General features: G+C 64.2%; 1 protein-coding gene across 4 annotated transcripts in view; it reads right to left on the bottom strand.

Moving 5' to 3' along the window:
- Positions 1 to 1,618: 1,618 nt before the first annotated feature.
- The window catches only part of DOK7 (docking protein 7), a 37,169-nt gene continuing 26,514 nt past the window's right edge, over positions 1,619 to 12,273 (bottom strand). For 2 of the 4 annotated variants that reach the window (XM_025384749.1, XM_025384750.1), the window contains 4 exons: positions 9,770 to 10,494; positions 6,373 to 6,415; positions 2,702 to 2,854; positions 1,619 to 2,410 (listed from right to left, as the gene is read on the bottom strand). In XM_025384749.1, coding sequence (XP_025240534.1) covers positions 2,277 to 2,410; positions 2,702 to 2,854; positions 6,373 to 6,415; positions 9,770 to 10,494 — 1,055 coding nt within the window. In that variant the 3' untranslated portion in view covers positions 1,619 to 2,276. Of the gene's footprint in view, positions 2,411 to 2,701; positions 2,855 to 6,372; positions 6,416 to 8,733; positions 10,495 to 12,273 lie in introns of those variants that run through there. The other 2 variants (XM_025384751.1, XM_025384752.1) reach the window with 1 other exon arrangement.

Here is a 12,273-nt window from a genome sequence, read left to right as displayed (position 1 = left end):
ATGGATGGCAGAGCAAGACTCTGTCTCAAAAAAAAAAAGCTTGAAAATTTAAAAATATCTCAATAATTATGAGAGGCAGTGATTTTTTTTTTTCTTCCCTAAGCTAGGTTTCGAGGTATCTCTAGGTTCAACTCCTCTGGGGCTGGATGAACATGAGGTTGGAGTCCAGGGTGCCTGAGACACGATGGCCCGTGTGCTCCACCTCCTCACGTCTTCAACAGCTTTGCAGAGATGACCCTGTCGGGCTTTGGCTGCTGGTCACAACTCCAGGGGAAGGTCAGGCGTTTGTCCAGTCGCAGCTCTGGCCTTGCGTGGCTGTCCTGGGCTGAGGGCAGCTGCCCTGAGATCAGAGCGACCCTGCCTTGGCCAGCATCACCCCTTCCCGCGGCCCCTCCACCACACAACTGGGACCCTGGCCAGGGCACCACGGGTGCCAGGTACAGCGTGGGCCATCACAGCCTCCCCGGGCACTCTGCTAGAGGCCTGGGTGTACCTGGGCCCCATACTCCCACCTGTGGTGCCCTGGCCAGGTCTGACTCTGACCCCTGCTTCCTGGCTTCCCACAGCCGTGGGACCAGCCCCAGCCCCACATCCACACTCTTCATGTGGCCGTTTCCCCAGGACATGGGCTGGCCACTCCATTGTGCCAAAAGGGTGTGGCCCAAGGCACACCCAGACACACTGGGTCTAGGCTCCAAACCCTCCCCCGCAGCACCACGATCCCATCAGCAGCAGAGGGACTGACACTCTCTCCCACTTTGTGAACAGGAAGCCCGAGCTCCAGCAGGCCAGGGTCATGGGGAGGGGTGGGGCTGTGCCACCCAGGTTGCGTGTCTGAGCTGGTGCATGCGGCCGGCCCTGGAGGTGGACATCTCAACTCTGCCACCCTAAGGGCCCGACACGGCTGCAACCCTGGACCAGGGTGCAGGCCATGCCTTGCCCCAACGTGCAGCTGAAAGTCTTGTCCACGGATCCTCCAGGCTGAGAGCCCAGCCCCGCCCTGTCTGTCAGAACGCTCCCCAGGGCCTTTGCGTCTAAGCAGGGGATCTCTGTCCTGGCTCCAGCTGCCTCCGGGTTGACCCTGCCTCCTGCCACCTTGACACCAAGCATCCTCAGCAGTCACATGCGGAGTAGGGGCGCCAGGAGGGCCAGTGCTCTGAGCCTGCCCACTGAGGGCCCCACTGAGCAGCAGTGGCAGCTGCCTGCCGTCCCCCGGGGCAGGCCAACCACAGACTCTCCAGGTCCTTGACGGGCTGCTAGGGGAGGGGCGGGGGAAGGACAGGCAGGAAGATGAAAGCAAGGGACAGATACGGGTGGAGACTTGCAGAGCAGAAGGCCCATCTCCGGGAGAAAGGCAGGGGCCGCCCGGTGCTTCCTCCTGCCACAGGAGTTGAGGGCACGCAGGACGCCCACCACCTACGCACACAGCCCCATCAGTTCACCAACCCCCAAGCCACAGCACCGCACTGACGCAGGAGGAAGCCACCAAGGAAGGCAGCTGTGCTCGCCTCAACCCCAAGCGTCCCCAGGTGAAGACATCAGATCCATGTCCAAGAGCAGAAAGCAGGAGAGAGAAAGTAGGCATTGTCAGGAACAGAGCAGTCAGAATTTTAAGCTCTTTACATGACTGACTGCAATGTGTCCCAAGAAGTGCAGCAGTCAGGCGGCTGGAAGAGTCCAGGCTCCATCCCCAGGCGCAGGGCTGCGGTGGCCCAGGCAGGACAGCCGGGAGGCGGGGAGGGGACGCCGGAAGTGTCTGAGCTGCCAGTCTCAGGAGTGGGCGTGGTGCCGACAGTGTGAGCGGGCACTGGGTCCTGGCGCTGTGGGGCCACAACACCCAGGTGAAGCGATGAGCGTTTTGCCAGGACACGGCTGTCATCCGTGCAGTCACCCCCAGGGTGAGAGGGCGGTTTGCATCCCAGGCACCACAAACCATGCTCCCAAACACTCCTGGGCAGCGGCCTCTGCCTGAGACGCGCAACAGCAACCAGAGCTGCCTGATGCCTGGAAGCGGGGCCTCAGGTGGCCTGGGGTCCAGAGCGACTCATTCAGGCCAAAGGAAGTGTCAACCCCCAGCACTCGTGAGGCAGGAGGCCTGGCTGTGGGCCCTGGAGACGTCTTCCTGTTCGCACTGTGGCCCGGAGACCGGCCATGCCCTCTCCTGTGACTGGGGGCTCCCTGGGGACCAGGCCAGGACCAATAGAAGGGGCCGGCCTGCTGGGGGCCACGAGGCGGCGCGGGGGCCAGGTTTGTGGTCAGCTCCTGGCGTTGTAGCCTCACTGCGGGGCTGCCTTCCTCTGCTCCAGCTCTGACAGCTGCTCCTCCCGGGCCCGTGCGTGCTGCGCTCCCACTCTGTGCGCCATCTCAGTGGCCGCGATGTCGATCTGGGCGTAGAGGGAGGCGCTGGCCCCTGAAAGAAGCCTGTGGTGAGCCGCAGCCTGCGCCCCCAAGCTGCCCAGCCCCGTGACCCTGCCCTCCACACCAGTCCCCTAGCCAGACCCTCGGAAGTGCCTGAGTGGGGACACCCTCAGGGGATGTGGCCTGGCCGGGGATGGAGTTGGGGACGTTTGCCTCCTAGGGGGAGGCTGTAGGAAGAGCTCCCTGACTGAGGGCTGCTGGACTGGGCTGGTGGGGGGTAGGGCCTTGAGGCTGTGGTCCCAGTCCCCGACCGTCAGGGCCTCCACGAAGGGCAGGGACCCACCTCGGACCCCCTCGCTGGCCTCCTGGAGCTCCAGGCCCATGTAGTGCAGCTGCTTCCCGGAGTGGGGGCTGACGGGGATGTTCACGTAAGCAGGTGGCTCGCCGCGTGGCCTCCCTGGCCCTGGGCTGTCCACAGCCACGGGTCCTGGGGATCCTGTGGGGGAAGCAGCTGTGAGGCCCCGGTGGGGGCGGCGAGCGGCACAGACCCCAAAGATGGTGCAGTAAAGAGCTGCCCACCCCTCCCAGCCCCTCCTCCCCACGCCGCCTCTCCTGCGGAGGTTCCGGCTCCATTTTCCTGGACCGTCCATCTTTGGCCCAGCGCTGCCCCATCCTGAGGCCACCCCCACACTGTCCGCTCCTGGTCCAAGTACCCACAGAGCAGAAGGAAGCGCTGCCCCCTCCACTGTGCCGCCTCTCCTGCAGGAATTGCTGACCCCCATGAAGCCCCCAAGGCCCACTCTTCTGTCCCTGCGCCACTCACCCCGCACCTTCACGACTCTCTCCCCACCAACCACCGCTCCTTGGCTGTCCCGGCGCCTTCTCTGCCTGACCCTCCCGGGCCAGCACAGCCCTGCTTTGTCCTGGCCCCCAGCACCTGCCCCCCACTGTCCTCCTGGGTCGCCCCACCTGCTGCAGGTTCCAGGGACCCCTCCTCTCCTGCTCACAGGCTCACGCTCCCTCTGCCCCCCTCCAGGACACCCAGGGGCCCCACACCCTCTCTCCCCTCATAGGAGCTACTCCCTGCCCCCACCCCCTTCCTAATAGCTGATGGTGCCGTCTGCAAACCCCATGGGTGCTGGGGAGGGCGGAGCAGGAGCGGGATAGGAGGGGACCCCACAGGCCTGGCTGGGTGGGACCTGAGGCAGGCTCCCACCTTAGGGGGCTGGATGCACACTGGCCCCTCCTCTGCAGGCCTGAGGGCTCCGCACCGTGGGCACCGAGGTCCTACAGGAAGGACCCCGTTCTCCAGTGCCTCCTCCCACTCCTGTCATCAGGACCTCGTGGGGGATCGCACAGCCACGTGAAGCAGGGGAGGTGAGAGCAAGTCCCCCTCCCTCATTCCCTGAGCCAGTGACTGAGACACACAGCCAAGCCCCATCTGGGATGACCTTCCTACCCCCAGCACACTCCTGAGCCAGTGACTGGAAGACACAGCCATGCCCCACGCGCTCCCTACCCCCAGCACACTCCAAGCCCTCAGAATTCTGCTGGGGGCTGGGATCTGGGGGGGTGACAGCCCTACAGGTCGGCCTCCCTGAAACACCTGCCTGTCCACGGGAGGGGCCTGACTCAAGGCTGGGCCTCCCTGCCACAGGGATGCGTCCGCAGCAGACCCAGGTTCTCCTGTGGCCACCCGCTGCCTGGCACCTGCAGCAGACATCCACGCTGCCTGGCTCCTCTCATGCTTGTCCCCACCACTCCCTGCAGCAGGGCTGGGGTTGGGGAATTTCACTTGCTTGCTCCCAGTGGGGAGACTGAGGCCAGAGAGACCTGACTCGCTGATTCTGCAGGCAGCAGCTGGGACAGAGCAAGACAGAGCCCAGGTCGATGTGGGTTCGCTTACCTGATTCCACGAACTAAAGTAGCCAACAGTTCTGCCCCAACCCTGCCAGGCCCCGAGGCCCTGGGGAGACCTCCGTCCTGCAAATGTGTGGTCCTAGAGGGCTGGTCTCCTCTCAGAATGCCAGGACCCCTTCAGCAAGATGAGCCACAGAGCACAGTGGCCAAGTTCTGGTGCCCAGGCAGGCACCTGGGCCAGCAGGGACAGGGGCACCAGGGCCAGCTGCCTGGAGGAGGGGACATGGCTGAGGAGCCGAGGCCAAGAAGGGGCGGTGGGAGAGGCAGGTGTGGTGAGGGCCTGGGGAGAGCTAGGGGAGCGCTGGGACCTGGAGTCTGGAAAGGGGGCATCGAAGTCAAGGGGTGGGGCCGGGGCTTGCCCACGGTGGGGCTGGACACCCCCTGCAGCCTGGTACCTAGTTTTAAGATCGCATCCGTTCTTCCAAGGTTGTCCCCCAAGGGTGGGCAGTGAGGGGCAAGGGTGGAAGCAGGAAGGAGCGTGAGGCCTGACTGCAGGGAAAGGGGACGAAGGTTCCCAACACCACCTGGGGTCGCGTGGGGGCTGTAAGCAGCGCTGGGCCGGGGCGTGTCCATAGCTGCATCTCCCCCACGGCCACTGGCTCCAGGGCCCTCAGAGCTCCTCCTCCCGTCCCCTCCTCGGGACTTGGATTTTCTTTGGCTTCTGTGAGCATGGCTTCCAGTACCTCAGACACTCTTTCGGTGAAGCAGCAACCGGGAATCGACTGGCCCTTCTGCGCCCTCCTCCCAGAACCCGCCCTGGGCTGGCAGCCCGACACTACCACACGGGCCTGGCTCACCTCTGTCCCATAACAGACCCCGGACGCCCCTCCCGAGCCCTCGGCCTCTGTGGAAAAGGTTCACATCCTCCAGCAGATACTGGGCCTGTCCGCTTGACCCCCACACCTCTGTCCCAGGGCACCCGTGTCTGGGTAAAAGACATCTGAAGGGTATGGGTGGCCTTGGGGAGGCAACAGCAGGCTGCCCAGGAGGACCCTTGGGGCAGGGCTGGCCTCAGCACTCTGGACTGCAGGGATCAGTGTCCAGCCCAGGGCCAAGGTTGGCTGAAGGGGGCTTTCCCGAGCTGCCCCTGCCTGCCTGTGGCCCTGCCCCTATCCCCGGGTGTCCCCTCCAGGCCTGCCTGGGCCCCACCCCCAACACTGGGTGTCCCCTCCAGTCTTGCTTGGACCCTGCCCCCAACCTTGGGTGTCCCCTCCAGGTCTGCCTGGACCCTGCCCCCGCTGTAGGTGCCACCTGCCTGGGAAGAAGAGATTGATGAATCCAAGGTTCAGCCCCCAGTGGCTCCTACTCCACAGGGAAACTGAGGCACAGAACTGGCCCTGATGCCACCCGTCCACCCCAGGCCAACCACCTCACCTCCAGCCTCTCTCAGCCCTGCCCAACCTTCAGCAGGGCTCTGTCCCCAGTGACTGCCAGGCTTCTCTAGGGAGACCCTGGGAACCGGCACCTTCCCACTACCTCCCTGTCTGGCCCTCCCTCCCCACCTGGCCCCAAAACTGCACCTGCCAGGGCACCAATGCCCTGCCCCTCACTAAGTCGCTTACCACCAGCCCAGCCTCCACAGGTCCCCTCCGCTCTCTGAGGACACAGCCCTTCCTCCTGAGCTGGGGCTCCTGGACCCCAACCCTGACTGCCTTCCTGCCATGCCCCCTCCCAGAAACAGGTCCACACTCCGGGCCTGGGGACGCACGGACCCCAGTCTGTGTCTCCAAACCTTCAGTCCATCGTCCAGCTGCCCACTGGCCGCTCTCAGCAGGTGCTTCTGAGACAGACCACACTCGTCCAGGCCACACGGAGCCAGCAGCCTGCCCTCTACCCACTGCCCTGCTGTCCACACCTGGGCTGGGACTCACCCCCACTGCCCACCGCCACCCAACACCCACTGCCAGCCAGCAACCACTGCCACCTATCACCCAACATCCACTGTTACCCAACACCCACTTTCACCCCATTGCCCACATTCCCACTGGCTGTGGGCCCCCGCCATCCCCATCTAGCCAAACTCTGCCATCTGCGCCCACCCAGACTCCCACCTCCCTGTCCCGGAGCTCTGGGGGACCGGCTCCAGGTGCCTACCTGAATGTGCTGTCGCGGGTCGCGGGGCTGAGGCGGCCACTCCCTAAACCAAAGAGAACCCGGTCAGTGCACCCTTTAGGCTTCCCCTCATCCTATGCCCAGGGCCCCTGAGAACAAGGACACTACCCCCAAGAGTGACACAGGCTGGGGGACCTGGGCCACCTACAGGGAGTCCAGCCCGCCATCCCTGATGCCTTCTCTCCAGAGCCCTTTGCCCCACAGCCCCCAGATCTCCAGGTCGCCCACCACCTTGACCACACAGCCTGGCGGTAGCCCCCATAACCACCCATGGGGGAGGTGGAGGCTTTGGCATCTGGGGAGCGGGCAGTTCTGAGCCCCGAGGCCCAGTCCAGCCCCACTATTTTGCTACTAGAGGTTTATTGGAGGAGGACCATGCCCATATGAGGTAGTGTCTGGGCTCCGACCTCAGAGCTGAGAGGCTGCTCCAAGGGCGGCCGTGATTTCCCTTCTCATCCTCCAGGGTGTGCGCCCTGCTCTCAGAAGCTGGTGGGGAGGGATCCGCAGGGGGGTGCCCCTGGAAAATGCCCCACTGGGAGGCCCCAGATGAGATGAGCAAAGTTCCCCGACACTGCAGGTCACCTCCTCCTGAGCCTCTGAAGTGGGCTGTGCCTAACAGGAGGTGCCCTGAGTCCCTGAAGGAGCCTGGGGTGGGGTCTGAAGGCCGCTTGCGGGAGGGACAGCGGCCCACGGCTGAGCACAGAGGCTTCCTGCCTTCCTCCAGCCTGGACAAGCGGAAGCGAGGCCAGCCCAAGAGAATGCCCCACACGGGCTCTGGCGGCCGGTGGCCAGAAAGAGGGCGCAGCACCCTCCTGTTGTGAGGGGCCTCGTGTGGGTGGGTGCTGGGAGGCTGGAAACTGAGGCTCAGAACCTATCTCTGGTCCAGGCCAGACTCAAGGGCAGACAGTCACAGGGCTGGGACCCTCAGATGAGGCCCCCTGAGCAAACTGGGCTGGTCTAGACTTTGAGAACCTTTGACAAAAGGCTGACACCCCCTGAGGTCATCACACACACAGGCCCCAAGGGGGCCCATCCCCAGCTGCTCCCGGGGGGCCAGGCCGGCAGGTGCGGATGGTGCAGAGCCCAAACCAGCGAAGGTCCACCCTGTCCCCTGCCTGGCCAGGCCCAGGTGCTCCGGGGGCAGCAAGAAAACAGAACCAGTGTCTGACCCATCTGGTTGCCCCCGGCCTGAGGAGAAGCCTCCAGCCTGTTGGCCACCCACCTGGGAACTGGGTACCGAGGCTGGAGACCCTGGGCTGCTGTAGCAGGCGGTGGCCGGAACCTTCAGACACCCGAAGCGAGGCCACTCACAAGCATAGTGGGGAGCGGCAGACGGCCCGGCCGCATCCCCACAGGGAAAGGCTGTCCAGGGACCCAGCCCCGCCAGCAAGAGGCTCCACGACCCCACACCACCCCCAGGCCACCCTGGGGTGCCCCAGTCTGCTCTCGCCAGAGGGACCTTGCCCCCCCAGCCTTGGGCAGACGACGGTGGGAACACACAGGGCTGAGTGTGGATGACGAGGACTCTGCTGGGAGGGTCCGGGTTCCCAGCAGAGGAGCCACAGCCTCACCCGTCCTGCAACAAGACTGGCGCGGCCACCTCCGGAGGTGCCAGCAGCGAGGGCGATGGTGACGGGCAGCTACTGAGTACCTGAAGAATGACCTCATCACACCCTCAGTGCAGCCCAGCGAGGCGAGGTCTGTCATCCCATTTACAAGAGGAAACTGAGGCTCAGAGACCAGGCACCGCTGCAGAAACCCCTCCAGGACTCCCCTGTCAGAGTCGGTCAGGGGCAGGCCAGGGGCAGGCAGGCACCCCCACAGGATGTGCAGGGGTGACTGAGACAAGCCTGGAACTCGGCCCCATATCGGGGAGACAGGCAGGGCAGGGACCCCGGGCTCAGAGCCAGCCCCTCCTGGCCTGGGGTTGGAGGGTCCGCCCTCACCCGGACCTGAGGAGCCCGATGCCTGAGCCTGAGGGAGTACTGCAGACCCCACTGTGGTCTCCAGGACACATCCAGGAATGTGCCACATGTGCACACACACACCACACGTGAACATCCCAGCCCAAGGGCTGCCCGGAGCCGCCTCTCCACACACCACACGTACCCCACACACCACACATACCCCACACACCACACGTGCACATCCCAGCCCGAGGGCTGCCCAGAGCCACCTCTCCACACACCACAGCATTCAGGCTCAAGGCTGACAAGACGGATGAGGCCTCTCGCACTCTCTGAAACAAAGGCCAAGGAGGCCGGCCCGGGGACTTGGGATCCAGGCAGAGGCCCCGCATGGAGGGCAGGTGAGGTGGCTGGGCAACGGACGAGGACAAGGTGGTAAGAAAAGAACATTTTATTTCCAGTCTAAGAATGTCTTACAAACAGTGTCCGGGTTTAGAAACGGCCGACAGCGAAGGGACAAAGCGAGGTGTTCACAGGGAGCTGCTGGACCGTGGTCAGGGCCGGCTCCAGGCTGTGCAAGACGAAGCCACCCAGGGCGTGGACAATGGGCCAGACGCAGCCCCGCCTCCGACGCAGAGCTGCTGAGCACCAAGCGGGGCTGAGCCCTGGGCCTGGGGAAACACGGGCAGGGCCCGGAGCCTCCAGATGCCAAGGCAGCGTTTGGCCCCGCGAGGAGGTGCAGACGGGAGCCAGCAGGGCTCCCACCAGGGACCTGGGGCACGCGGCCCCTCCCCGCGGGGTCAGCAGGCGAGGCTGCTCCGAGGACACCGCCTGCTGCCAGAGCCTCCCCACAAGGGCTTCATCGGGGAGCAGTGGGGCCCAGACCCCAGAGACCCCGCAAGTCACGCAGCCTCCTGAGCTTCAGTTTCTCCCATAGAAGGGGACGAGAGCCAGCGCACACGGAGCCCGGGGGGCTGGGCTGGTGGAGCCCGGGTGTCTGGAGCCTCTGTGGTGGCTTGGTGCTTAGCAGGTGGTATGACTGCACCAGAGAGGTGACGGGGAGAACCGGCCACCCACGAAGCGGGCGTGAGGCCCGAGGAGGACAAGGCCAGCAGCGGGGCCTCCAGCCCTTGGTGCCCCAGTGCAAGGCACCAGCCAGCAGAGATGCAGCACCTGCCTGATCCTCAGGGTTGGGGGACACAGAGTGAAGCAGCTGGGCCTTGGGGCTCTGGTGACCCCGACCTGCTGGACCCAGAGCCCCTGCCTCCCAGAACTCACCTCCCCATCAGCCCCTTCCTCCACTGGCAGCCACAGGGCGCCCCCTCCAACTCCCCTCTCCGGGAGACCCCCCAGTCCCTCCCACAGAACACAGAGCAAGGAGGCCAGTGCCACCTCCTCTCCCGTCTGGGGGCACATTCAGCCCCTTTGCAGCCACGAGGCCAGATCTGTGGCTCTCAAGGAGGGGGGTTTACCTTGAGTCCTCCACAGACTGGACATGCCGAAAAGAAAGCCGGGGATGGCCCTGCGTGGGGGCTGCATGCTTCCCAGGGCTCTCCGGGGGCCGGGCTGGGCAGTGTGGCCTCGCTGCCCTGGGGGGCCTCCATCACGAGGCCCCGCCGTCTCGTGCCCAGCCAGCCAGAGGGACACCCAGCGGACGTCTGGCCGCCTGAGTCCCCGGCTGCACTGTCGCCGGGGCTGCCCTGCGAGGCAGGGCTGTGGTCCCTGGGAACCAGGCGAAGGCTGCGTGGTGTGTCGTAGTGGGGCCTCAGGGAGGTGGGCACCTGGTACTCGACGGCCCCAGGCAGACAGGCGCACAGGCTGGGCTCGGGCGCCCCGGCTGCTGGCAGGCTGAGCAGTGAGCCCAGTTCGTCCGTGGCCCGCCACACGTCCAGGCTGCTGCCCGCATAGGACGAGAGGCTGCCGGAGTAGGAGGAGTGGCTGCCAGTGGCGATGCCGCTGTCCGAGGAGCTCTGGCGGCCGACCTCCTGCAGCTGCCGTGGCCGCAGCGGCTTGGGGGGTGGCCTTGAGGCACCCAGCATGGCTTCCCCGGGGGCCTGGGCAGCTGCTGGTCTAGGACCCTCCTGCGACGTGCTGGCCGACGACAAGGACTGCTCTGGCCATGCGGTGAGCCGGCTGCTGGCACTGACATCCAAGTGGCTGGCCTCCGAGGATGAGCTGGACAGGCTGCGGTCATCCCCTGAGACAGAGCAGGAAGCCAAGGCAGCTTGGGGGGGTGCAGGGGGCTGGGGAGGGCTCAGGGTGGGGCTGATGCCTGGTGGACCCCTACGGGCCAGCACTCTCTGGTCTCGCCCCACCCCTCCCAACCCCTGGGCGCTACAGCAGAAACCTGGCTTCACCAACGACAGCCCCTCTGCCCCTCGTCCACTCCTGTTTTTGTCTGTCCTTCTGCCACCTGCTCCACTAGGGCCTGGGCCCCTCCCTCTCAGCATCCCTGTCACTACCTTAGTCCCAGCCTCCTCCTCTCCCCCAGAGCTCCCCACCCTCCCTTCCTAAGAGACCTGGGCTCCATACCCAGCCATCCCCACTAACTTCCAGGGCCTCCTGGGCAGCTGGCCCTCCGCACCGTCCCAGCCCCAAGGGTGGCCTGGACATCCCTTCCCGAGAACTTCCCAGGCCCTGCCAGCCTGGACGTGAGGTCCCAGCTGTGCCCACATACCTTGACTCACCGCCTGCCCTCACCACGCTGGCATCCTTGCCTCACTCCCTGTCTCCCTCCCCATGGGAGATGAGAAGCACACCCAGGCTGCCTCCCGCCTGCCAGGCTGGGCCTCGCGCACGCGTGGGAAAGCCGCTTTCATCTCTGCTGCCTCTCTAAGCTGCCTGCTCTGCTTTCCAGGGCTCCCAAGGGGAAAGCAGTTGTGAGTCACCCCCAGGAAGGCAAAAGCTCACTGCAAACCTGAGTGCCCTCCTCCTGGGGCAGGGCAGGAGGGGAGATGGCCACTGTCTGCTCGGTGCCCTCTGGGGAACAGGCAGTGATCCGAGAGCACTTGGCCCTGGGAACACAGGTCGCCCATGCAGCCACCCTTCTGGGAGCACAGCGGCCTCTCCTGCCCTGCCAGCCCTTTCCACCGCCTCCTCTCCCCACGATGGCAACAGAGCCAGAGCCACCGGCAGCTGAGGAGGCACCTCTGCTCCTGAGCAGCTAGCTCGCCTGCCTGAGAGCCTTTTGTCTGGGCACAGAAGGTAAAACCAACACGCAGGGCCTTGGTCTCCCCTGGCCACAAGCTGGTGGGCAGGAAACGATTCAAAGGCTCTCAGGCCAGAACCACCCTTCCCATCAGCATCTCAGACCAGAGTGTAGTAAATGTGGAATTGTAAGTGAAGGAAGGAATGAGCTGAGCAGGGGAAGAAGGAGGGAAGGAATGAATAGGTGGGAGACGGAAAGAAGGAATGAGCAGGAAGGAGAAAGAAAGAATGAATGAGCAAGAGGGAAATGAAGGAATGAATGAGCAAGAGGGAAATGAAGGAATGAATGAGCAGGGGGGAGAAGGAATGAATGAATGAGCAAGAGGGACATGAAGAAATGAATGAGTAGGCAGAGAATGAAGGAATGAATGAGCAGGAGGGAAATGAAGGAATGAATGAGCAGGAGGGAAATGAAGGAATGAAGAGCAGGGGGAGAAGGAAGGAATTAATGAGCAGGGGGAGAAGGAATGAATGGATGAGCAGGCGGGGAAGGAATGAATGAATGAGCAGGAGGGAAATGAAGGAATGAATGAGCAGTAGGCGGGGGAAGGAAGGAATGAATGAGCAGGGGGAGAAGGAAGGAAGGAAGGAATGATCGGTGCGAGAAGGAAGGAAGGAAGGAATGAGCAGGGGGGGAAGGAAGGAAGAAAGGAGCAGGAGGAAGAAGGAAGGAAGGAGCAGGAGGAAGAAGGAAGGAAGGAGCAGGAGGAGAAGGAAGGAATGAATGTGGGGGAAGGAAGGAATGAATGTGGGGGAAGGAAGGAATGAA

The sequence above is a fragment of the Theropithecus gelada genome, chromosome 5 (assembly GCF_003255815.1).
Source record: "Theropithecus gelada isolate Dixy chromosome 5, Tgel_1.0, whole genome shotgun sequence".
NCBI lineage: Eukaryota > Metazoa > Chordata > Mammalia > Primates > Cercopithecidae > Theropithecus > Theropithecus gelada.
The sequence above is the reverse complement of the archived record's forward strand: the minus strand, read 5'-3'. Positions and strand labels throughout refer to the sequence as shown.